Source organism: Astatotilapia calliptera, chromosome 3, assembly GCF_900246225.1.
Source record: "Astatotilapia calliptera chromosome 3, fAstCal1.2, whole genome shotgun sequence".
In the NCBI taxonomy this organism is placed as follows: Eukaryota; Metazoa; Chordata; class Actinopteri; order Cichliformes; family Cichlidae; genus Astatotilapia; species Astatotilapia calliptera.
The window spans coordinates 14,901,618-14,926,064 of record NC_039304.1 but is presented as its reverse complement, the minus strand read 5'-3'; the positions used below and the strand labels follow the sequence as shown (position 1 = coordinate 14,926,064).

Genomic DNA, 24,447 nt, shown 5'->3' with positions numbered 1-24,447 from the left:
TCATAGGAGATGAAAGGTGCGATCTAAAGGGGAACTCCATTATTTTCCCCACTCTGGTCACAAGGTACAGAGGGTCGACTTTTCCCATTGATGTTATGGTTGATCTCAGGCATCAAAAGCAGCAAGTCAAACAGAATATACAATGAGTGCCAATGCCAACGTTTAATAAATCAGACCGAGAAGAGGTTTGCAAATATGACTAAAATGCTAATGCTAGCTGCTTTGAAAGGCAACACAGCTGCAGGGAAAGTCACTCAGTTCTTTCACTACTCGCACTACAGTTTTGAGACATTTAACCTGGCTATTTCTGTTCTGTGCTGCTTTTTACATCAGCTCTACTCCAGCCAAAGTTCAGACGAAAATTTACAAGATTTAAACCGTTAATTTGAAAAGTAAAGTCAAGTGCTCAAATTGTCTCGACCAAAGCTGCTAAGCTATTTTTTCTAAGCTATTTCAAAGTTGTCCATTCACAGTGGGAATAAAGCTCTGAAAACCTTAAAATGCATTGACAGACGAATCCTTTAAAACTTTAAAGTAAAGCCCCTACAATAATATAAAGGAAATCCCAAAAATCAGACAACCCCTACGAGGAAGCGCTTTGGTGACAGTGGAGATGAAAAACTCTTTTTTTTAGCAGGAAGAAATCTTTTTTTTCTTCCCCTGGTCACTGCAGATGGCTGCACCTCCCTGAGCCAGGTTCTGCTGGAGACTTCTTCCTGTTATAAAGGAGTTTATCCTTCCCACTGTTGCCAAAGTGCTTGTTCATAGGTGGTCATATGATTGTTGGAGTTCTCTGTTTTCTCTGCATCAGTAGTATCTTTACCTTAAAATATAAAGCACCTTGATTTGGCACTACATAAATAACACTGAATTGAGTTGAACTGGTCTCTGTCTTTGAAGCAGCCACACAGTTGGATTTTGTTTGTGTTTCATCCTTAGTTAATGAGGATCAATTTTTTTTACAATTTCAGGACAAGCATCAGGTTTCTGCAGTGAAATAGTTCTAAGATATGATTACATGTGCTCAGTCGTTTTTCTATGGAGGATCAGAGGAAATTAGACCTGCCTAGCGGAAAGACGGCTGATATTTATTATACTTGTGTGTGAGGGAAAGTTTATTATTATGCACCCGCTCTTGCATTGCTATAATAAACACGGAATATTGTTGTGTAATGTTGTTAGTTATATAGCACAGATATTAGGTGCTGTTTGTCATTTTGTCAAACCCTGGCAGGATGAAATACATTTTTTAATTTAAAACCCTGTTTTTGGCATTTCTGCATTCTGACAAAGTGCACAGTGGAGAAGCATAAAAAAGATGGGGCCGAGGGAGACGGAGGACGTGATCCAAAAGGTCGTAAATGGGAAATATTCACCCAGAACCACTGAGGTACCTGGGTACTGCTGGAAGGGCCGTTTTTATGAATCTTTATTAGAAACTGATTAGCGTGGGATCTTTATTTCAAATAAATTACAGATGACTTAATTTTAGTGGAGCGGCAGACGGTACACAGGTGCTAATAAGTGCTTTGATAAGTACATGAGTCAGCTATAACCACGCATGAGCAATGCAGCACGTGCGCTTTGCTTGGGGGTTCAGACAAACTGAACGCTGTTGTGCTTGCAGAAAAACAAAACCACAAAGCAAAACAAATCCCCTGCTAGTCTGTGTATCTCTGTTGGCTCTGACTCTGTGTGTGTGCATGTGGCGCCAGTCGCACTGTCACCAGTACCCTCCCTTCAGTCTCAGGACAGGAAGAAACATGTTGCCCCAACCCCACAGGGAGTCAGCAGGGAGTGGGTGGGTGGTGGTGGAGGTGCTAGTGTGGAGCCTAACATTCATCAAGCTGTTGATTGGTGCTACTCCTCCATCACCTCCTTCGAAGCCTACATCATAGCTTACATGTCCGTTTCTTGACATGTAAACATGCTGTGTGAGGAAAACGAGCCATTTGAGTAATTTGGATGTTTCTATGACTCCTTCTCTGCCTGCGGTGGGTGGGGGGTGGGTGGGGTGTACAAAAGAGGAAGGAGGGAGGGGCTTGGAGGAAATAATTACTTCTCTATCAAACCAGAAGGAAGTCGTTTGGCTGGTCAGGCTGCCCCAGTGGATATTAGGCCCTGAGTGAAACAGCAACGACCCCACATCCGGCTCACGGTGGAGGGCAAAGTGCAGCCGAGACATCCAGTCAGAATATTGTTATAATTACAGGTGACTGGTGCAGGAGCACACAAATTATGCAGTGTGCAGCATTACTACATGTTCAAACATAAAGCTTCAGACAGACGAGCACACACGGTATGCAAACAAAAGAAAAGCTTCGGTTCATCAACATTACAGAAGACAGCTCACGCTTACTTGCATCTATTCACGCCGATACTTTCTTGATTTACTTGCCTCGGCTTTAAGGGGATTTGTTTTTGTTTCTTTCACTCCAATTATATTGCTTCCAATATTGCCTGAATGCTTCTAAATAAACACTTTAACATCCTCCTAGAATCACTAAACACAAATTTTTACGTGGGACCTCTAAAGGTTTCTTTCCCTCGATCCTCAATCTGGTTTCTAGAAAGACAAGCTTTCCTAAACACAATCCTAAACCATAGGTGGGGAAGCAAGAATATATATTATATACAGGTGTATTGCAGCATAATGCAAGCTACAGTATTAATTAAAATGATAGAAGAGATGATTTTACAGTGGACAAAAGCAGTCTCATAAATAAATCTATTAAGAGTAGCTTATGTTACACATGTGCTACTTGTGTTCAAAGTAGAGCTGCAGGGATATTACTGATGCTCTAAAACACATCTCCCCAGTAACCATGTTGCCATAGTAAAACTGAATGACACTTATGTAGCTCAGTGTCTGCCTTGTTGAGTTAACCTTACTACTGAAGGCTGCCCCTGACATTTTGCATCTTAGCAAACAAACAGTTAATCCTTACAAGTGTCTTTAGGCCTTCGTCGCATTTCAAATAAATGCAGTCGACTTGCACTCGATGTCTCGAAGCTGGCTGTGATGAGGGTATAACTGATTTGTGCAATGTAATCTGCTGGGCAGAATACTTGTGAAATATTTTTAGCTGCATGACTACAAGAATAAACTTGAACAGAGGTTAGGGAAAGAAGGCGTCTGTGTTGCACCACTGTTGTGCAATCTGTCTGATATTGTCTTTACAAAAACAGCAGAAAGGACAAGATTTGTGAATTTGTTGCTAAAGCTAACTGGGTAAACTTGAGAGATGCACGCTCACAAAAGCCCGCAGCTCTGCGGTTCAGAGAGGCCTGTGGTCGGTCGCTACTTGTCGACGAACGGAGACCACTCACTGTCTGAGTATGCGACTTAGGAAGCGTAACTGCAGGCCTGAATGTGCATGTGTGAACAGCTGGAAGTGAGGTAGCATTCAGGCGTGACTGGTAATGAGTTGTCCCAATCACCTGGCTTCCTGCCTCTCTAGGAAAGTGCTGTTTAACAAAACAACAACTTTATTTACAGCACCTCATGCAAGTTTAAGCAGCTACTGGTTTTTATTAGAGGCTTTAAGTTTTTGTTCTTGTGATCCCCCCAGGAGGCTTTGTCTGGTCAGTCGTCTGGCTGTTTGAGAACCTGAACTATATTTGACATTCGTGCTCTGGTCTTAGGTTCCAAAGACAACCTAATAGTGGACATTAATGCCCAGTGAACTGGAGGGAAAGGTAATCCGGATTTTCCATCTGACAAGACATGGTGAGGAAGTGTAGGGGGGTGTAAAACCCCTATCATGCATGCCTGTGTGTGACCCTGAAAGAGACAAATGTGCGTGTGTATGCAGCCTGGCTGCCTGCCTTCAGGAGCTTTTTTGGCCAATAGCCTGACAAAACCCATGGTTCCTGCACAATGTTGCACTAACTCCCACTGGAGGAGAGCTGAGGGCCAGCTGGGGCCCTTTCTAATAAGGAAGTGGGACTTTATTCTTCCACCCCCTGCTGACAGATGCACACATGCACACACACAAACACACACAGTGTATAGTACAGTGTAGCTGCACTGTGGCACCAGCTTGTAGGAGCTGGATACATGTCAGCAGCTGCATTCATCACCACCCAGCTCCAGCAGTTATTGCTGGTATGTGAGAAACACAGCCAGGGCCTAAAGGCTTTTCCCCGGATTAAAGGGGTTTCAGACGGCGATCTTTTTCATGGCCACGCTGCGCAGGTAGAGATCTTAAAGGACCACAGGGGTGTGTTTGAAGTTTTAGCTCGATATTAGATATATTTTACAGTTTTTTGTTGTTGCTGTTGCTTTTTCATCATTTTTTCACAAAAACTGACATCAAGCCTGAGTTCATTTTGTAAACTGTAGATTTTTTTGACCCCTTTAAAGGCAGATTAGGAATCCGAGGGACATTTTTGGGAGGTTTTTTTCATCTGAAACCCAAAGTTTACAAAGACATGTTGAAAGAGAAATTTTACAGACATAAAAAGAAAGAACAAAAAGGTCCTCTCTTCTTCATTTGCAGCACCGTGTCAGTGATAACACCGGGACGAACATTTGCGACACGAAACCTGGTTGAAAATTTTGGGAAAAAAAGGAAACAACCCACACATTCACGAGAAACCGAGTCACCTCCCACACTCAGAACTGCTTGTTTACTTATCTCACATCATGCGCCCAGGCCGAGTTATTGGATGTAACACATTAAGCCGACAAATCACTAAACCTTTCCCTAATCCGCACAGACATGTTCAATGATCAACCCAATCTTTAACCTTGGTGTCTCAGCCAGAACAAACAGGGTGCTCTGGAAGTATGCGTCGCATCAGTTTAGCCAAGCGGCTGTATAACGCATCGATTGCCTCATCCCTGATTGAACACGCAATGGGGCATTAGCTAGGCCAGCCATCCCCCTTCAAAAACGCACTGTTCTCTGAACAGTCTATCCAGCTCCTTCTTTCTCTTAAGGTCATATTTGGATTAGTAATTGTTTATTGTTCCACCGAGTCCCCCCAAACTCAAATTCCTATTTTTGGTGATCCATCTGGTGTGGGAGCTTGCATGGTTGACCTTTCTCTTTGAAGTGTGGAGGTTGGGGGTTTGTGGAAGATCATGTCAGGCAGACATCCTGTGACAATGCAAAACTTTGAGCTTGAAAGACTTCTGAATGGACATGATATTACAATAATAGTTCACAAATAAAACTGTGTAATACACGTCCTGACAAAACTGCTGGACAATGGGCTTCTGTATGTGGCTCGAGTCTTGACTTAAGATGTCTTCTGCTGCTTGGTTTCGTCTCTTTTGAGCTACTGATTTTAAAGAAACAAGATACACTATTGATTTTTCCTCTGTAACAAAGAAATTAGTTACACTGCTGCTTAGATCACTGTCGTGTTACTCCACAACATTGCCTAGGATACATTTCCACATAAGTGCCAGGTTATGACACAGCATTAAGCCTTTCATGTGCACACATACCGGCATAAATCCCTGATTTAATGTGTAGAGCAGACATATGATAGTGGGGTTTTTTGTGTTGTTATTTTAGCGTCAACACAGGAAAACCAGCCAGAAAGGATGTTACACAGAAGTCACTATAGTAGTATAACATAGGCAAGATTTCCTTTACTATGTCTGAACCAGTGCATATCTCTGTATTTGTTTAAAATCAGTCTTTCAGATTGATATACATATATAAGTCTTGAGTCACCCCTCACTTCTTTATATTTTGCCAGGATAATTGAAAACAGGCACAGAAATTTGCACAAATACGTGCAAAAATACATGGAAATACAGTATATAAGGAAAAAACAGTGACAAGCTTGAAATTCAATAATTGGTATGACCACCTTTATTCTTCAACACAGTCTGAACTATCTTAGAAAAGCTTTTTAAAATTTTCTTTAAGTAGTCTTCAGGAATAGTTCTCCAGGCTTCTTGAAGAACATTCAAAGCTCTTCTTTAGACGTCGGCTACCTTTTGTTCTGTTTCCTATCACGATGATCCCACACTGCTTCGAGGCCAGTCCTTGACTGATACTGTGTCATTGTGTGTTTTTCCATCTAGGTATGTTTCTGTAAAAGTGTGTTTGAGATGCTGAAAAATGAAGAAATAACTATTTTATACCCTTCAAAATTATTATCTTTGACATTTTTGTAGATGTATTTAAATAAACGAGAACAAGTTATGTAGACAAAACTCTAGTTCATCCCTTGATTTTTGTGCCTTTTCTATGTTTGATAGGTCAGTGTTACATGGATATGCAAATAAACGAAATGGTCAAGAACTGGACTAAATGAGTGAAACAGCAGCCAGTGTTCAAAGAAAAACTTTGAAATACTTTCAGAAAGCTTGGAGAACTATTGCACAAGACCACTTTAAAAATGACTAGAAAGTCTTGTTCCTCAGACGTAAAATATAGAGAAATTATGGGAGGCTCAAGACTTTTGCACCACACTGTACAATCAGCTTAATTATCGCTCTGGATCCAGGGGTCTTTTGATACCTGCTCTGTAATATTGTGTATTGTGTTGCCTTTACAGGCAATCGGAAAGAATGGATCTCGTTCCTGGGCATGGGTCCCTTTACTGTCAGAAATGATTTCCCCTTTGTGCAACAAATTCTAAGTAATGTCCACCACGTAATCACCACCATTCGAAAGTTGTTGACCTCTCTGCCATTTTTGTCTTCGCTCCATGAGGTTAGACAGTTGTGTTTATCTTTTTTCTCTCTTTTGCAAATAAATAGAGAATTTGTGTAGTGAAAGTAACAAAATCATGCGATTAACAACTTTGTAACTTTGTAAAACTGACACTAATAAGCTGCTGCGTTGCCCTTCAAACATATACCAGTGTGTTCAATGCAGCTGAACTTTGTCATACCAGTAATCGAAGAGCTTGAGAACATTTAAAAATCATACATTTTTGTTGAAATAAAACCAAAATTCACTCCTCTGAAACATCATCAAAAGGATTTATTCCAACTGTCTCCTTTTGTGTGCTCAGGTTCCTGATGTGTGATGGTGGCCGTGGCCGGCTGTGACGGGCGTTGCCGATTGCCTCTCGTGTCCTATTAGAAACCAGGAGGACCGACCTAACTCCAGCTGCTGGAGCAGCGCACCGTCGGTGAGTTCTACGTCTCGGAACGTCACAACCGTTGATCCCAACAGGCGAGGACAAAAGGTGTAGATCGCACCTCGTCGCCCGTGTAGCGGGCCCCTGCAGGGGAGACGGGGGGTTTTGAAAGTGTAGATTTGCAGGAAAAGGTGTGAAAGTCCTTTTTTTAAAAATAAAAAATACAAATTTGAGAGACAGCATCAGTCAAAAACATCCACTTGAATGAAGGAAGCAGCGCCAAACTGTACTGACACCGTGTCGACTTTCATCTGTGCATGTTTGAGATTTGCGAAATGTTTTGAACAAATACACCAGAATTTAAGCGCGAGATAGAGCGCGCGTGCATTGAATGTGGGTGTGGTCTTGGCACTGGATCGGGTGGGGATTTAAAAAAATCTGTGTGACTTTTACGGCTGTTAGTGTTTCCACGTAATCCCCGGTGTTCCCATTATACATTTGCGAACTTCAGCCTCACCCTGCTGTCGTTCTGTCTTTCTCTTTCAGGCAGCAGCAGCCTCATGGGCCTCAGGACATACTAGACCCCAGCCTCCATCACACATCGAGTCCCCCCCCTCCCCGAAAGTCCCTCCAAATCTTTTTTATACTGTTACGTAAATTTACAGGCAGCGCTTGGCTACACCTCCTCTGACACCTCCGTGAAAGGTACCAGGCATGCACAACAAAGGCGTCCGCGCTCTTTGTTTACCGACTGACTGCATCGCCCGCCTAGCTGGTCTCTGCATCCTCTACGTGCGGGTGTAAAGCCGGCCACCTAAAAGGAGTGCAAACGTTGTTTTATGCAGCCACTTTGCAGACGCCCGGAAGTGTGGCTAAAGTGCTACTGAGTAATGTTATTATATGACTATAATTATTACTATTCTGTATATCATTCATATTAATGTTATTATGATTATGAAATTACATGTTGACGCATGACTTTGCAAAAAAAACAAAAAAAATAGAGCGTGAGAGAGAAAACAACGAAAAAACAATGCTGTACATTTTTAGATATTTTAAAGAAATACAAAAAGGTATTTTTGTAATCAAGACGATGTTTGAAACGGTTTTGTTTGGGTTGATTTATGTTGTGCTAAATCTTGTGAGGACGTTTTATACCTTTTCTTTTTTTGTTCCCTTTCTGTTCGGTGCCATTTTAAAACAACAAGTCGCCCTGCTATACCAAAGCAGTCCTGCCAGTTTGCTCTTGTCTCTGCTCCAAAAGGAATTTTGATTCGCTCATATGTGTTGTGTTTTTTGTTTTTTTTGGGGGGGTTTTTGTCCCTCTGTGGCGTCTTTACCCGACGAAACGAAACACAGAAGTCTTTTGTCTGAAGCGATTTTAACGTTGAGTGACAAAACGCACCTGATCCAGCTCGTAGTTTGGCTGTTTGAGGTAATCAGATGTGTGAAAAGAGGCACTGACAGGAAAAAGCCATCGCCGGTGGAAGGTAGCGTGACCCCAATGTCACGTATAGCGTGATGGCAATACGCGGCAAACTGAGCTCTGCTATAATTAGGAAATCGCTCCTTCGCTGTGGAGGACAGCAGCACAGTATAGAGAAACAAGACCAAAGCTTTTTCTTCTTTTTTCTTTTTTTACACTGGAGAGCTATCTAGGCTAGTGGTTATTCCATTTTTGACTACTTTTGTAGTCCTCAGTCTGATTTCTTATGAAGTATGACATTATTTTTGCAGCATGTCCCTTTTGGTGTCACTCCAAAGAGCCACTCTGCATCTGAAAGGATATTCACTTTAAGCGATTTGTGTCTTTTGTCTATTTTTAGGGAGCCGCTGTGATTCAACCTGCTTTTGTAAAGTTTGAATTTACATAATAATGATTGGAGTGAGATGTATAAAAAAAGGAAAAGATAAAACAGTCTTTTGTAATCTTGCAATAACGTCTTTGCTGTATGACATATCATCGAGTGATCATATTTCTGTGACATCTTGACGCCAAAATCTTCATTCGCTAATACGAAACCAGTCTCCGAAGGCCAAGTCACATTTCACGCTGATGTGACAATCAAACGCCGTAAGGAGACAAGTGTCCCCTGTGATGTTTAGCCCCTCTGTGTACACTTATATCGGACTGGTTGAATCATACAGTAGCCAAGTGTTTGTAATTAATGATAATATGCATCATATCTATTAAATCAGCTGAAGGGTTTTTTTGTTTTGGTTTTTATTTTTGCTTTTACAGACATTTTTAAGCCAAGTGTGGCACTCAGATTTATTAGAACAAGTATTTATACAACGTGCGTGAATGTTATGTGTGTTTTTTAATGGGTGTTGTCTTTTTAAGGTTCATAGAAAACGCCCATCATATAATTCATTGTAAGTATTATTGTAAGTTTAATTGTATTTTCATTTGGTAAGAATTACTAGAGCTTTTTCCTTCGTTTGTATCGGTCCGATTGGAGCATACTGTATGTAACATGTGAATACTGTTTTACCTGCATCATTCACTGTGAAATCCAGAGAAGAAGAAGATATACTCCTCGAACGAATGGGTCTTTTGTGTTTCGCCAGCGGTACCGTACAAAAGTTCCTGAAAAAACGAATAAGACGACTCCTCCCCCTCCTTTTGTCAGTGACAAATCATTTCTTTACTTGTTTTAGTATACCGCGTGTGTAGCTGTGTGTTCAGTGCATGTTCACGGCATGTGTGTGTGCGTGTTCTTTTTCCTTTTTCCTAATGCATACAGTACTGTTGATATTTATGTACTTTAGCCGCTGTAAGGAGAAACTGTATTTCAGTGAATTGCAGAGGTTTGTTTGTTTGAAACAAAAAAAAAGGAGATGATCAAAATGAGACGTTTTTATGAAAATGTTAAATGAAGACATTTCAGGCCATCTGCCATTAAAGATTGACATTATCTGTGCTGTCATGATTACCTTATTTGTTCAGAGTGTGCAAGTTTTCTGAAATGTGAAGACACTGATAAAACTCTGATATATATATTATATATATATATATATATATATATATATATATATATATATATATATATATATATATATATATATATATATATATATATATATCACTTTGCTAGTACTGGGTTGGACAGATGGGGGTGGCACAGATCGATCAGTGTGCTGGAAACATTCCTCAGAGATTTTTGTCTTTATTCATCCAAGGGGATGAAAGCATCGCACAGTTGCTGCACATCCATGATGAGAATCTCTTGTTCCTCCACATCACAAAGGTGCTCTGTTGGATTGAGATCTGGTGACTGTGGAGGACATTTGAGTGTCATGTTCAAGAAACAAGTTTGAGATGATTTGAGTTTTGTGACATAGTGCGTCATCCTGCTGGAAGGACCCATCAGAAGATGGGTTTGCTGTGGTTATAAAGGGGCAGACCTGGTCAACAACAATACTCAGGCTGGCTGTAGTGTTTCAATGATGCTCAGATGTTACTAAGAGGAAATGCCCCTCAAACCATTGCACCGCTAGCCTGATACAAGACAGAATAGATCCATGCTTTCATGTTTACACCAAATGTGGACCCTACTCTCTGAATGTGGTTCTGAATGTTCATCAATGAGGTATTTTCACCCAGAAAACTGCTAAGTGAGCAGATGGTAGTGTCCGAAAATCCCAGCAGATCTGCTGTTCCTGGATTCAAATTCAGACTAGCATGTCTAGCATCAACAAATCACCTCTCTTCCTCATTCTACTTGGTTTGAACTTCAGGAGGTTGTTTCAACCATGTCTACATCAGTCACTGATTAGCTGATTAGACAGTAGCATTAATGAGCAGTAGAACATTATACCTAATGAAATGGCACAAGAGTATTTTTGATGAGAAAATATGAAATCAAAATTTTTTTGTTTGATTGTTTGCTTTTTGGTCACAGGATAATTATAGCAAACCTAATAACCATTAAGCTAACTGGTTCCTCTTACGTGCTAACAATCTGAGCAGGCTCACTGAAGCGCAGTATCCTGTGAACTTGCCAATGTTTAGTCTTTTAATAACTATGTAAATAACTGGTACTACCTGGGCCTTTATATTACAGGCCATGGTTTACATCATAGGATATTTTTAGACTTCAAGACTGCATTTGGTAATTTTGGCTCCTCTTAGAAGTGGCCTTGTACCCACAGAGAAATCCACCTTCGTATAGTTCCATTTCCTCTTCCATTCTTACACTTTTCATTGGATAATACCTCCCTCGTAATCCCAGTAGACCATCAAAACATGATGTGGGATTCTATAAAATGGTTTGTGTATCAGGAGAGCTGGAAACCTCTCACTGCCCTCTATAAGAATAGCCCGCCTAACCCAGGGGCTGGCTACTCCTGAGACAGAGGCCACAGCCAATTTAGTTTCTCTCTTCACTGTCTCCACTCTCCTGTCAGCTCAGTCACACCAGGTGGCACACAACAGCTTCTCACACGACACACACTCGTCCGTGCCCGGTGGCGTTCACGCAGGGTGTCGGTGCAGAGCAAAGTGAAGGACGAAAATGCTTGTGCAAAGGTACGTAATCATCTTGGTGCATGCATGCATACGCCCAACCGGCAACACTTTGTAATGGTGTTAGTCCATTTGACAAGCCCATTAAAGAGGTGTTTCTGTCTCATGCTGTTCTGGCTGCAGGATGTCAGACAAATGGACTTGCTGACAAGCATTTTTATTTTATGTCACTGAAGTGAACAGTCAAAATTCAGGTAAATTAAAAATCTTCTCCTTGGTTTAATACATTACCTGAATATGTATGTTTTTGTATACTTGAATTCGTTTTTGGGATCGTGCCTGTAAAATACAGACCAAACATTAGCATTGCTTAACAAACATTCAGCTAAAAACTGATGTTTAACACATTTAATACTTTCCTAGCTGGTTTCTAATGGGTTTTATTTGTGCCCCTTTTATTAGTTGTAGACACACAAAGAGAATAAGCCAATCAGCTACCGCAGAAAACAGCAAAAAAGCTTCCACTGCCATGTTAGCATACATGCTAGCAACTGAGCTTACAGTTAATAAGTACATGCTAACACGCTCATGCTGATAATACTAGGATGTTGATTTTATTGTTACTAATTATTTTTTATATATATGGTTTTTTAAATCATATTGACAATAATTGTGTGTGTTATGCTAATGACTATGACTACTGAAAATGAATGGAAAAATAAATAGAAATGTAAAAACAAAATAAAAATAAATAAAATGAAAATAAAAATTTACATAAGGCAGCGCTAACTAGCAAGTTCGAATAATTATTTCAAAATTTCAACTGACTTCTGAGTAACTCAAGATTTTGAGATACTAATACTACTAATAATGATACTAATAATACTAATAGAAATTCTGATTTATGGATGAAAAATTATAAAGGCTTGATGATATATTTCCTATTAATGTCTCATCTCATAAAGGCCAGCCAATGGCCAGCTGTCTCAGCTCCATCATCATCATCATACTTTTCACACAATAATGTTTTCAAATGAACATGTTTGGCACAAGTCTCCCCATCCGGTCCAGCAGATGGCCCCGCCCCTCCCTGAGCCTGGTTCTGCCAGAGGTTTCTTCCTGTTAAAAGGGAGTTTTTCCTTCCCACTGTCACCAAAGTGCTTGCTCATAGGGGGTCATATGGTTGTTGAAGTTTTCTCTGTTTTTATTATTATAGGATCTACTTTACAATATAAAGCACCTTGAGGTGATTTTGTGATTTGGCGCGGTATAAATAAAACTGAATTGAAGTCACATCTGAGCATGTATGCTGGCATGAATTGTTTATAGTAAGACTGGAATCTGTGCTGACTGTCTACTGACTCATCATCCAGCAGTCTGCATGCGTCTCTACAAAGGCCTGCAGAGTCACTGTCCAAACAGTGATTGGCTAAAGCTGGGCCGTGTCTTCTTGGAAGCATTGGCCAACTAATAGCCCCGATGCTCACCAGCACGCCGTCAGTGTCTTTGTGATCGTTAGTCTTTCACATGAGCTGACGACTTCAGAGTGAGTCAGTGAATTTGATTTCACTGCGGTAGAGGGGCTGAGCTGGGCGAGGAGTGGCTTCTCCCTGTGTTGTCCTTTCTTTCTCCTCTTCTTCACACACACACACACACACACACACACACACACACACACACACACACACTTCTTCTTGTCCTCCTATTATTTTTCCTTCCCCACCTCCTCCTCCTCCCCTCTCATCCACAGCTTCCACCTCCCTCGGGTGGGCCCCTTGCGCCCACAGTCTCACAGCAATCAAAACACTAAAGGCTAACTCTCCCACGACTTTCCTGTTTCCCACTGATTTCACTCTAACTCTACTGGATGCCAGATAAGTACCAGAGATATTATTCCAATAATTTGAGTTGAGATCCAATAATTGTGTAGTGGGGCTTTGTGTGTGCATGCACGTGGGTGTGTGCGTCTGTGTAAACAGGGTGTGTTTCATATGGTAACTTGGCTTAGGATGACATCATAGAGCAGCTGAGGACCTTCTTCTCAGACAATAAAGAGCTCCACAGTGCTACCTAGTGGTACAGATATTACAAAGCATTTATGATTCACACATAACCAGTGGCAGATAAAGAGTACACATCTTCGTTATGGTAAAAATAATCCTCTCTCTCTCTATGTGTGTATACATAGCAATAGGACAAAATGAAAGCCTTCATTTGCTAATACAGGTCAAAAAATATTTTAACTTGTAATACTGCCACAGCTGTAAAATCTGAACTTTACACTTTATAAGGTGATCCTATCCATTGCATGGAAGTCTTGTATCAGGCTAATCAGTGATGGAGATGCATCCCATAATGTTGCTGATTTAAACGTCAAAAACATAAAATGAGTGTGGACTGCACATCTTGACAGAGAAAAGAAGCCCTGGCGGCCCACTTTTTCCCTGCACTGAAATCTGTTCAGCCCTCCAGCATCTGACAGGTCTCCAGGGACTTTCCTCCCTAAGGAGGGTTCAGCGGAAAACTGGTGTTCAAAGCAGCCCAGCCCCTGCCAGATTAGCCTTGTTCGTGGAGGGCTTTTACCTCTGTGAAAAAGGGTGCCACTCAGGACTCAGTGGGAAGTTGCCATCGATCGATATTAGACTCTTTCTTTCTCAGTCTATCATTGTAGAGCCAATAAGACTTTAACACTTTATTGGTTTTACTTTATTTGGACTTATGGTTTATATCTAAAGACATCACCTACCACGTCCATACAAACCTCAGAACTATACAGTACAGAGTCCTGAGACCATGATGATGTACTGTTGGTATTATGTTTTGGCTTTTCATATACTTCATTCAGCCCAATAAAACATTTATTGCTTTGCTTTGCAATGCAAATAATACGGAGCCCCGCAGGGGACATGGGAGAAAAAAAAATTAAGACGGACTTTTGCGAGATCTCGCAAAACTAACTCGGGATCTCGCAAAACTTTTGCAAGATTTCGCAAAAGTTTCATACAATATCCGAAAACATCGGAGCACTTTTGCAAATATGTGATATCTTGTAAACCGAGCAGATATCTGACGTTTACACAACTGCATTCACGCCTCAAAATATCTTAAAAATGTATTTTGTGACCCAGAAAGAGTAATATTACAACTAAGTAGCTGCCGCCATTGTTGGAATTCAACTTTTGCGAGATCTCGCAAAACTTTTGCGAGATCCCGCAAAATTCCGTCTTAATTTTTTATTTCTCCCATGTCCCCTGTGGGGCTCCGTAAAATAAAGCTATTGTAACTCATAGGAGTTCTTCTTTTTAAGCATGTAACATCTGATGACTCCCTGTTCAAAAGCAGTTTAGTTTCTATACTTATCGGGTCTCAAAACAAGAGTTTGGGTTTCAGTAGGATAATTATTAGCCAAGATGCCCATGTAAGGAAATCTGTGTCATGTTGATGCCTGCTCTGCCAAAGACTGGAAAACTCAAGCACTTTGAGCAGTGGAAGTTCTAAATACTGGAAACCTGTTGCTTAATTTTGCTTAAATTGCACATGATGAACATCACAAAAGTTAAACTACGCAGGCGTGAAGACTTACCGAACCTGTCCATCAGGCACTGTCTCTGCAGAGTGCAAAAGTCCTGAGCCACCATTTGTTATATTTTACTATGAAAATGGGAATGGGTGCTGAGATTTATAGAAACAAAAACAGAGTTTGTACTTTGTCAAGCTTTCTTGTAATTTCTTTAAGTTATCTTGAGGAATATCTTCAGGCATCTTGAAGGACATTCAAAGCGCTTCTTTGGATGTTGGCTGCCTTGTGCAGCACACTCTGTAAAATGATCCCACACTGCTTCAATGTTCAGGTCCAGGCTCTGGGGAGGCCAATGCATGACTGAAAGTGTGTCGTTGTGTTTTTCTTTCTAGGTTTGCATTTACTTCTTTAGGAGTGTGTTTAGGATCATCGTCATACTGTAAAATGGAGCAGTTACCAATGAGCTTTCCAAACTGTATAGTGGTTCAAAATCTCATGATACTTTTCATCTTCTGTAAACAGTTTTTTTTAGGCTTGCCACTTTTTTTGCTTTTTTTATACCCCTCTTGTTCAATACTGCGCACATGCCGAGAATGATCAAATAATTATCTTTGCCATTTCTTGTGTTTTTGTACAAATAATGAAAAAACCCATAAAAAACATTTTTATCTAGCATTTTCTGAAGCTGGCAGGTCCTAGAATTCGTATTGTGCTGCTGTATCTACAGCAGTAAAATTAAAGGAGGCACGGGTTTCCCTCTTGTGGTCAGACAGCCTCATTACATACATGCTCTTACTCTTTACACCCTTCGTGGCTAAAAACAGCCATGAGCTTTTTGTCCCTGAATGAAAATCATTGTTCACTTTCTAGAAAACCACCATGTGATGAACCATTAGTTCTCCACATAGCACATAAGGGCCGCCACATGACAGCAGAAGGTCACACTCCAATCATGCGCTATAAGAGTGACTGGAAAGCAGTCTGAAATGGTAACGTGGTATTTCACTTAAATCCCTGATGAAGAACTTTTGATGCTCGTAAAAAATGATATCGTAGAGGCATGAGCTTTGTGCTTGTGTCATGGAAGCAATATGACTAAGATTATAGACTTTTATCACATCTGTTAAGACAATCTTGACTGATTATATTTATCGGACTTAATTCACATGCAATTCAGTCATTTAATAACACCAACACTAAACTCAAGTGACATAATAAACATGCTTTATTGTAGAGGACAATCTGATACATGAGAACCATTAGTGCAATTTGATTTTTTCCCCCTGTTTGAACACACACAATAACATTTCATGTATTTCATGTTGCTGTGGAGCTTTACCTGAAAACAGCCATTACTGTGGATAACCTACACCATACCAATGAATGAGTCCTGTGAAATTTGTTGAAACTATGATGTGCGGAAAATCCCGAACCCCTCCAAGACAAATAAAACTAAACCCATTTGAATGTTTAGCTACTGCTACAGATAGATATCCACTGCCAGGATGCTGTTTAGTGTTTGTTTTCTCCTTTCACAGGAAAAGGGATGCAAATTTAACTGCGCTGTGTGACCATTTCAGTGTTTCATGAACATGGTGACCATAATTCTTCTTGTAAAATAAGCTAAATGCCAACAATAACTTCAGATACAGTTCACTGGGCTGTGTGATTTATATAAAAATAAAATTTGAACTTCAATATCCAGGTTACTGCTTCTTGAAAATCCTCTTGGCATCCACCCCTTCATAGTTGTAGCTCTGCAAAGACAAAAAGTGTCAATGGTTTGTGGAGACGTTTATTTATTGGGACTGAATTCGGGATCGACACCTTTGGACCTACTGACCTGCACGAGCTCTCCGCCCACCAGAGTTCTAGTAGTGGTCAGGAGCTTGTTGTTGTCTTTCCTGGTGAATTTGCCTTTCATCATGTCCCCCTCCATCTCCCATGCACCCTGGTTAAAAATATACAGTCAAAGCACTCTTTAACACTCTCCCTTACTGTTTTACATTTGCATAAAAGCGACTTTTAATTCACCGCAGAGTGAATTATTCACTGGAAACTGTTCCTTTGCTTTTAACTGCAGCTGGTTTCCACTATTTCCATTAGCAGAGAATCCATCATTCTTAAAAACAAGCCAGATTTTCCTAAAACAAACCATTTCTGGTTGCCTTTGTGCAATTATGGAACAGCACCTTGACCAAGTGCCTGTGCTTCAGTAATGTTTCTCTTTAGCGCACTCACTGAGACTTCAGTGCCATCAGCCAGGGTGTAGTCGAACGGAACGCCCAGAGTGAAGTCAACCTCTTTGGTGCGTAAAGTGCTGGACTCTTTGACGTGAAACTTGTCCCCGTTCTGCTCGATGGTGATCTTCAGGTTGTCGTGCTCTGCCACCTTGCGTTTCACAAGATTAACACCTTGTAAAACACAAAAAAGCATAGAAATATGAAACTGGATTGTTGAATGAATAGTTATTGGTCATTAACCCCTTGAGGTGATTTTATAGCCACATGATAGTGATTAGTGTTATAATCAGTCCTAAGATGAATGCTGTTACAACAACTACATTAAAACCTAACATCTCACTGCTCTGTGCAGCACCTGCACAACCATACTGAACTCTATGGAAACACAGTTACACACATTATCCTCATAAATTCACACGGCCAGGCTCAGAAAAAACAGAGTTTAAGTGCATGGCTTGACAGTGAACTAAACACTGTCAAGTGCTCTCACACACACTCACCCATTTGCTCCATGAACTTGACATAGTTCTCACTGCGGTCGATCTTCCAGGTTCCATTAAAGGACATGGCTGCAGGCTCGTCGGGTTGAAGGCAGCTGATGATGAAGCGCTACAGCAGACCGTGAGATTGTGATTCCCCAAAGGCCTCAATTTATACACATCCACCCCTCCTTGAGCTGGCATGGAAGATGCTGTTCTTTATCTCACTGATTATCTGTCTGCTGATGTGGCCATTTAAAGACGGTGTCAAATGTAGGCCGATAGCTGCATGACCTCAAGGATACGCTGATAAATGACAGGAGGGCAACTCCCCTCTGCGAATCTGGCACAGTTAAACACTGTTGCATTGTTCTGCAGGGGGAAAAGAAAGGAGGGAGTTGTTTGAATGGGTGCCCCTTTCTACTGCTCAATCTTTTCATTGTCACACAGTTTGTGCCTAGCATGAAAATGATGGTCCATTTAACAATGCATCCTTAGTGTGGCCTCATAGAGGACCCCAAACTTTCTATTTAGGACAGTTTGAGGACAATGTTAGTGTCAGCAAAGTTTCAGAACTGTAAAACTTTATTAACTTTATTTATATTTTCAAACAACATTAGGTTTATGAGTATTAAAAAAACCAAAACTTGCATAGGCATGCATGCAATCCACCAGAATGAGTTTTTGTCACTGTTAAGTATTGTTGACTAAAAATATAATCCGTCTGTTTTAGGTCTCCATCAACTGACTTGTGGGATAACATTAAAAACAAACTGGATGTATGTTTTTATGTGCTTTAGAGATGAAAATAATGTTACCTTTACCAAAAGTGTTTCCAAAACTATCACCATCTGTAGCCCCACAACCCTGTCAGATGGACCCAAGCCCAAAAACCACCTCACAAGACTTCTCGAGGTAAAATGTGTTCATTTAAACATATTTTAAGCTTTATTTAGACTTTTTATTTTTATGTTTTTACCATTCATTGTTGTTTCATGTTCACCTTTAACAGTTTAGCTTGCATTGTTTCAATTGTTCGTCCAAAACTGCTAGCTAAACGTTTAACTGCTAGCCATAGCATTAGCGAAACAAATCAAGCTTTCATCAGTAATGTTTAGCTAATAAGTTAAATGGTTTACCTAGAATAATTATCAAACACGTTCTGTTGTCTTAGCACTCTCTCGTTTGTCTATTTCCTGCATTTTATCCGTTACCCTTGCTTAACTTTTAACATTTTTTCATCCAACCTGTTCAGAGTTGCTACAGATCTTTATGTTACTTGTTTTCAGTCACTTGTGATAGTTTTATTGTATGGCATCTGCCTAATGTGAACGTACCTGCTGCAGTAAACTACATGTGTGTTTTATGGCTGGTGACTGTAGTTTTAAACTGTAGTTTAGTTTTTACTGTACATGTGAGGCTGTCACAAGTCCCCAGTCTGCTAGGGGAGACCAAGTTAGTTTCTAAATGATTTTTTTGACAACATGAATAACCGACATAACTTACTCCACCAAGAAAACATTTTCATGCAATAAATATTATGAAAAATGATAAATATGAATGGATTTTCAAACATAATAGCACTGTTAGCACAATGTTGATGAGGTTTAAGATGCATTCTTAGGGAGAGCAGACGAGATAGAGGACAAAACACTGCGGGTATTGTCCTTAATTGTCATTAAGCTTGTGTCCATGGACAATGGGGCACTATAGCTGCATTCTTGAGCGGTAAAGCTGCACTCGGAGCTGCACAGCTCACTACATGAATACTGAATACTCTCTGTATACCTCTAGAGTTCCTCTCAGTCACCAAGAGATGCCACTTCCATTTAACAATGAAGCGGGTAAATCCAAACCGAAAGACACAGATGATGAAATAACACAGATCATATTTTAGATCTTGTTCACCAGTCAGTGTCAGTATCAGTGACATTTCCATATTCACTGTACACTCCTTGGCCCAAAATACAGCTGGGGTTGAAGCTACAGGATTCACATAAAAATGTGAGCAGTAGCAGCTGCAAAGGCCAAATGTTAGCGGTATGTGCGTCAGCTCAAAAACTCCTCACACTTTAAGCCCTGCTCGCTGCTGTTGTGTTTAATTGTGGTAATAATCTACCAACTGCGGTGCCAGTGTTGTAAATTTGCTGCTAAATTGTAATTTACGACAAAGCATGTATATATAATCCTAGTAATTTATATTTTACAAGGCACTCATTAGCACTAGCTTTGTTAACTTTGACAAAGCTACCTTTTGTCCCTGTTTCAAGTCTTTATTTGGCCTAACTGGCTGCTATAGTTTCATAACATGAACAGCAATTAAATAGTTTTGCAATTTATCTTACTAACCTCCAAATATTACTAAGAGGTAATTACAGCATTGTTACTTGATTACTTCCACACCACCTTTACTGCAGTCAATAAAAGACAGTTTGTACTTTGACTTTTGATTGTAATGACCTGATACGATGCCTCTGGTAAATTGAAGTGATAACTAGTGAGAATGTGACAGATAACAAATTTTTCTTTCCAACTTGTAATGCATTCAGTGTTTAATGATCTTTCTGTGAAGATATCTCTGCATCTACTGTGTGAGTTTGTACTATCACTCCTTTATAAAATTAGTAAAAGGGTATTGTATTCCATTCTTTTTAAAATATATATATTTTGGTCATGATTTTTCATAATGATTTTCCTCAGTTATTCTTAATAATCCTACATCATACTAGTAGATGAATATAATAACACCTCAGTGTGTGTGTGTGTGTGTGTGTGTGTGTGTGTGTGTGTGTGTTCTTATCAGATTTGATTCACAGTGCTGGGACAAAAAAAACTCTTTATTTTGATTGGTGTCAGTGCATCTATGACATCATCTTGGTCGTTATCAAGAGAAAAAAATTAAAATTTTGGGGGTTTTTACAAAAACATCAAGGTTTTTTCATTTATATTTTTCTTATTAGTGCTTAAGAGTTCGGGGTCACTTTTTAAAGTGCAGCACATAAATTGATTAGAATGGTGATTTGTGATGATTTATTAGGCTTTAAACAGGAGGCATGAACTTTGGAACCAGTTGCTGAACTCTGGCCTCTGTAAGTAGATAGCAGTGCAATAGGGTAAGCCTAAATGTACTCATCTGCCACTTTGTTAGGTACAACTGTTCACTCAATCTGTTCAGCCAGTCATACGGCATCAACTTCACTGGACATATAGATGTCAAGGTCAAGGTCAAGGTAGGTCAAGGTAACTTTATTTATACCCAAAGGCAAGGTAAATTTGCTTTACAGAAAAATGACAGCATTTGGCATCCCTTTAAAAACACAAACAAAAAGATGTGGTAAAGATGACCTGCTGAAGGTAAAACTGAGCATCTGTATGGGGAAGAAAGTGATTTAAGTGACTCTGAAAGTGCCTGATGGGTTGGTCTAAGTATTCAGTATCTGCTGATCTACTGGGTAAAAATGCCTCGTTGATGTCAGAGCTCAGAGGAGAAAGGCCAGGCTGCTTTGAGCTGATAAGAAGGCAAAACTAAACTAAATAACTGCTCATTATAACCAAGGTATGCAACTCTGAAAACACACTAAAGCAGCAGAAAACCTTCCTGTCAGCTATGGGCAGGAAACCAAGGTTTAGAAATGCTCGACAAAAGTGGACAATGCAAGACTGGACAACATCTGATGAGTCGCAATTTTTCATGCGTGTAAAATTTGGTACAAGATGAAAGCATGGATCCATCCTGCCTTGTATCAACAAGGTGGTGTAATGTGTGGGGGATAATTACTTGCCACACTTTGAGCTGCTTAGTATCAACTGAGCATTATTTAAACACCACAGCTTTCCTAAATATTGTTGTCGGCCATGTCCATCCCTTTATAACCACAGTGCACTCTTCTTCTGATTACACCATGTCATCTTAAACTGGATTCTTGAACATAATGAGTTCACAATCCAATAAAGCGCCTTTGGGTTGTGGAGGAACAGGAGATCCTCATCATGGATGTGCGGCCAACAAGTCCGCAGCAACTGTGTGATGCTATCATGTCAACATGAACCAAACTCTCTGAGAATGTGCCATGAAGAGTTAATACATTTCTGAAGGATAAAGATGGTGTCCAACCCAGTACTATAGCAAGGTGCACCTGATTCAGTAAAGGACTAGATGTTACAATCCCTGAAATTCCATTGCTTTAAATGGCGAAAATCTCGAGGGATGGCTGTTATGAGGCAGCCCAGAAACTTTACCAGTGGTGCACATTGTTGTGTGCCTCAACTTTCGGTCTTTTACTTGAGCTAATCTGCCATTTTTTTCCTTGGTTAAGTTTAGGGATTAGAGATCTGATCTAGATGATCATATTCAAATTTGGGACACATCGTCAGTAGTGGACCTTGGATTCACCGGGTGTTTCGGCCATTATCACTAGAAACCCTCATCCAAGGAGGCCCTGCCAGGGTTGATCAGGCCCTGGAGAGTTATTTGTTTTCTACAGTTTATTTTCTTTGATCTATTCACTGCAACTGAGAAATAATATTTACCTCTTTAACATTTATGGAGCCTCACTTCTTCAAAGGGATTGAAAAGGTGATAGAGACAAGTAAGACAAAGGGGACAAGAGAGGAGAGAACAGAGAGGAGAACTGGAAGGGGGGCACTTAATCTGGCTTCCCACACCTCCCCGCCGGATCGGGCTGTACAAAGCTGTTTGCTCGATGTAAATTGATTTATTGGCAGACATGTACAGATAAAGAAATTTTTTTAGTAAAAAGGGAGGAAGAGAAAAACCTAGAAATGATACTATTATATGTTGAAAATGTTACAATTTTACTAGAAAATGTATTTAGTTTTATTTAGAGGTGAAATGTTTTTTTGCTGGAACGTCGGATTTTAGTTCCCTGCCCTCATGCTTGCCTTTAAGGATCAAACTTGATGGACTTGCCGCCGGTGCGTCGAGCTACCTGGGGGGCTCTTCAACTGGTGGGGGAGGTTGTCACATCTTGCAGGAGCTTTCCTCTCTTCAGGAACTCTCTCTGCAGGAGGGGGAGATACAGGAGAGGTGGAGGAAGATCTCAGCCTGGGCGTCTATTGTCTTATGTAGTCTGGAAGATGAGTGGATGGTGGGGTGGGTGCAGTTTTCTCTGTGGTGGGGTTGGGTGGACTGTCCCGGGCTCTGTGGGGCCGGGCGGCGCTGCTGCACTGGGCCCCGGTCTGGATGGGCCTGGGCCCCCTTTCCCTGGCGGGTCGGGGAGTATGGGGGTGCCTACTGGGGTCAGCGGGGGAGCTGACCCCAGGGAGGGGTCACTTCCCCCTCCCTTCCTTCCCTCCCCATCTCCAGCTGCCTCCCTCTTCCCGCTCCACCACAACCACCCACACATGCAGGGCCTTGGAGTAGGGGTGTGTCACCAGGGTGCAGACGAGGCTAGCTCCATGCCCTCCTGGGTTTTAAATGCACCTTAGAACACACATGCATCAACACTACAATGAGCGGGTGGAGGGAGGTTTGGAGTCTTCTCTCACCCCCGTTCTCTGTGGCCTGCTGGAGCGGGGGGGCTAGGAGGAGGAGTTGGCCGTCCGACTGCGGTCTGGAGTGTGGGGCCTCCCTGCTGCTGTGGAGTTGGGGCGGTCTGCCTCCCCCCACACACACCGCAGGGAAAAGGGTAACACCACCTGGGTCTGGGTGCAGTTCCCCCCTCCAGGGGCAAGGGTACCTAGACCCGGTTCGTAGAGTACGCTTGGGGAGTGTGATCGTGTGTACAGCGTCTCTTTATGTCTGTCTCCACGTTGGTTGAGTGTGGAGTAAGTGCATATGAGAGCATGAGGGTGGGAATGGATGTTTGTGTCTGTGTGTGCCTGTATGTCTGTGTCTATATGTCAGGTTGGGTGTCAGACGCCACCTCTCTGGGGACATCTCAGGCCCTCCAAGGTATGGAGGCCTATGTCCCCCTACCACCACTTCCCCTGCCAGTGGCGGATTCCCTCAGACATCGGTGCGTTGGCGGTTCTTTGTGTCCGGGGATGGGCGTCCAGGTACACACCGGCTCACTCCTTGGCGGCCGCTTGTCGGGGCCTGGAGCCTGGGGCTCGCTCGGGCCACTTCGGAGGTGGGGTGCCCCCGGCCTCTCGGCCTGGGGCTCGGTCACTCAGGCACAGCTGGCGGCCGGCGGAGCTCACGGGTGCGTCACTGCAACTCCCCCTGGCTTCTGCTCCGCGGCTGCTGAGTGAGCCCTCATCTGGGACTCTCCTCAGCTCTTACTGGGACAGTGGCGCGGCTGCCCCTCTGTTGGTCTTCCTTGATCTCTTGTGTTCTGGGGGCCTCTGAATGTCTGGAGTTTTGATCTCCTCCATACCTGCTTCACGCCCTGGAGGACGGGGCAGTGGCCCCCCCACACCCTCTAGCAGATCATTACATGAAGGAACCTTTTAAAAAAAACAAGCGCGTCCATGCTCACAGGTGGACACACGGGTGATCACACCCACAAACTACACCCTTTTTGGCTCCTACCTCAAAGCACACTGTGTTCTGTTGATCTTATGTGCTGCACAATAATGTTTAACATTTAGTATTTACTGTCATATTCCCATATATCATTGTGATGTTGTTTATTCTATTACTCTTGTTCTCTTCTGCTGGTTTTCTTTTTTCTTTCTCAGCAGGTGACCCAGGTTATCGATATATGCATTTTTTTTCTTTCT

The 24,447-nt window shown here is 41.5% G+C and overlaps 2 protein-coding genes across 5 annotated transcripts in view; one reads left to right on the top strand and one right to left on the bottom strand.

Moving 5' to 3' along the window:
* LOC113018667 (RNA-binding protein with multiple splicing) overlaps positions 1–9,973 on the top strand; it is a 37,639-nt gene extending 27,666 nt beyond the window's left edge. For all 4 annotated transcript variants that reach the window (XM_026161965.1, XM_026161964.1, XM_026161963.1 and 1 more), the window contains 2 exons: positions 6,985–7,104; positions 7,600–9,973. In XM_026161965.1, the coding sequence (XP_026017750.1) occupies positions 6,985–7,021 (37 nt within the window). In that variant the 3' untranslated portion in view covers positions 7,022–7,104; positions 7,600–9,973. The remainder of the gene's footprint in view (positions 1–6,984; positions 7,105–7,599) is intronic.
* A 6,270-nt stretch (positions 9,974–16,243) lies between these two features.
* LOC113018666 (fatty acid-binding protein, intestinal-like) lies at positions 16,244–18,135 on the bottom strand. The gene is made up of 4 exons (XM_026161961.1): positions 17,785–18,135; positions 17,283–17,455; positions 16,885–16,992; positions 16,244–16,798 (listed from the first exon to the last, which is right to left on the bottom strand). The coding sequence occupies exons 1-4, from the start codon at positions 17,849–17,851 to the stop codon at positions 16,748–16,750; spliced, it is 399 nt and encodes a 132-aa protein (XP_026017746.1). The 5' UTR covers positions 17,852–18,135; the 3' UTR covers positions 16,244–16,747.
* Between the last annotated feature and the right edge of the window lie 6,312 nt (positions 18,136–24,447).

What these genes read in the sequence shown, in the direction of transcription:
- LOC113018666 (XM_026161961.1), bottom strand. Translation starts at nt 17,851, where the DNA reads ATGTCCTTTAATGGAACCTGGAAGATCGACCGCAGTGAGAACTATGTC. An exon ending in CAAGTTCATGGAGCAAATGG is followed by an intron (nt 17,456 to 17,784) that starts GTGAGTGTGTGT and finishes GTGTTTTACAAG; the next exon opens with GTGTTAATCTTGTGAAACGC. An exon ending in CTGATGGCACTGAAGTCTCA is followed by an intron (nt 16,993 to 17,282) that starts GTGAGTGCGCTA and finishes ATTTTTAACCAG; the next exon opens with GGTGCATGGGAGATGGAGGG.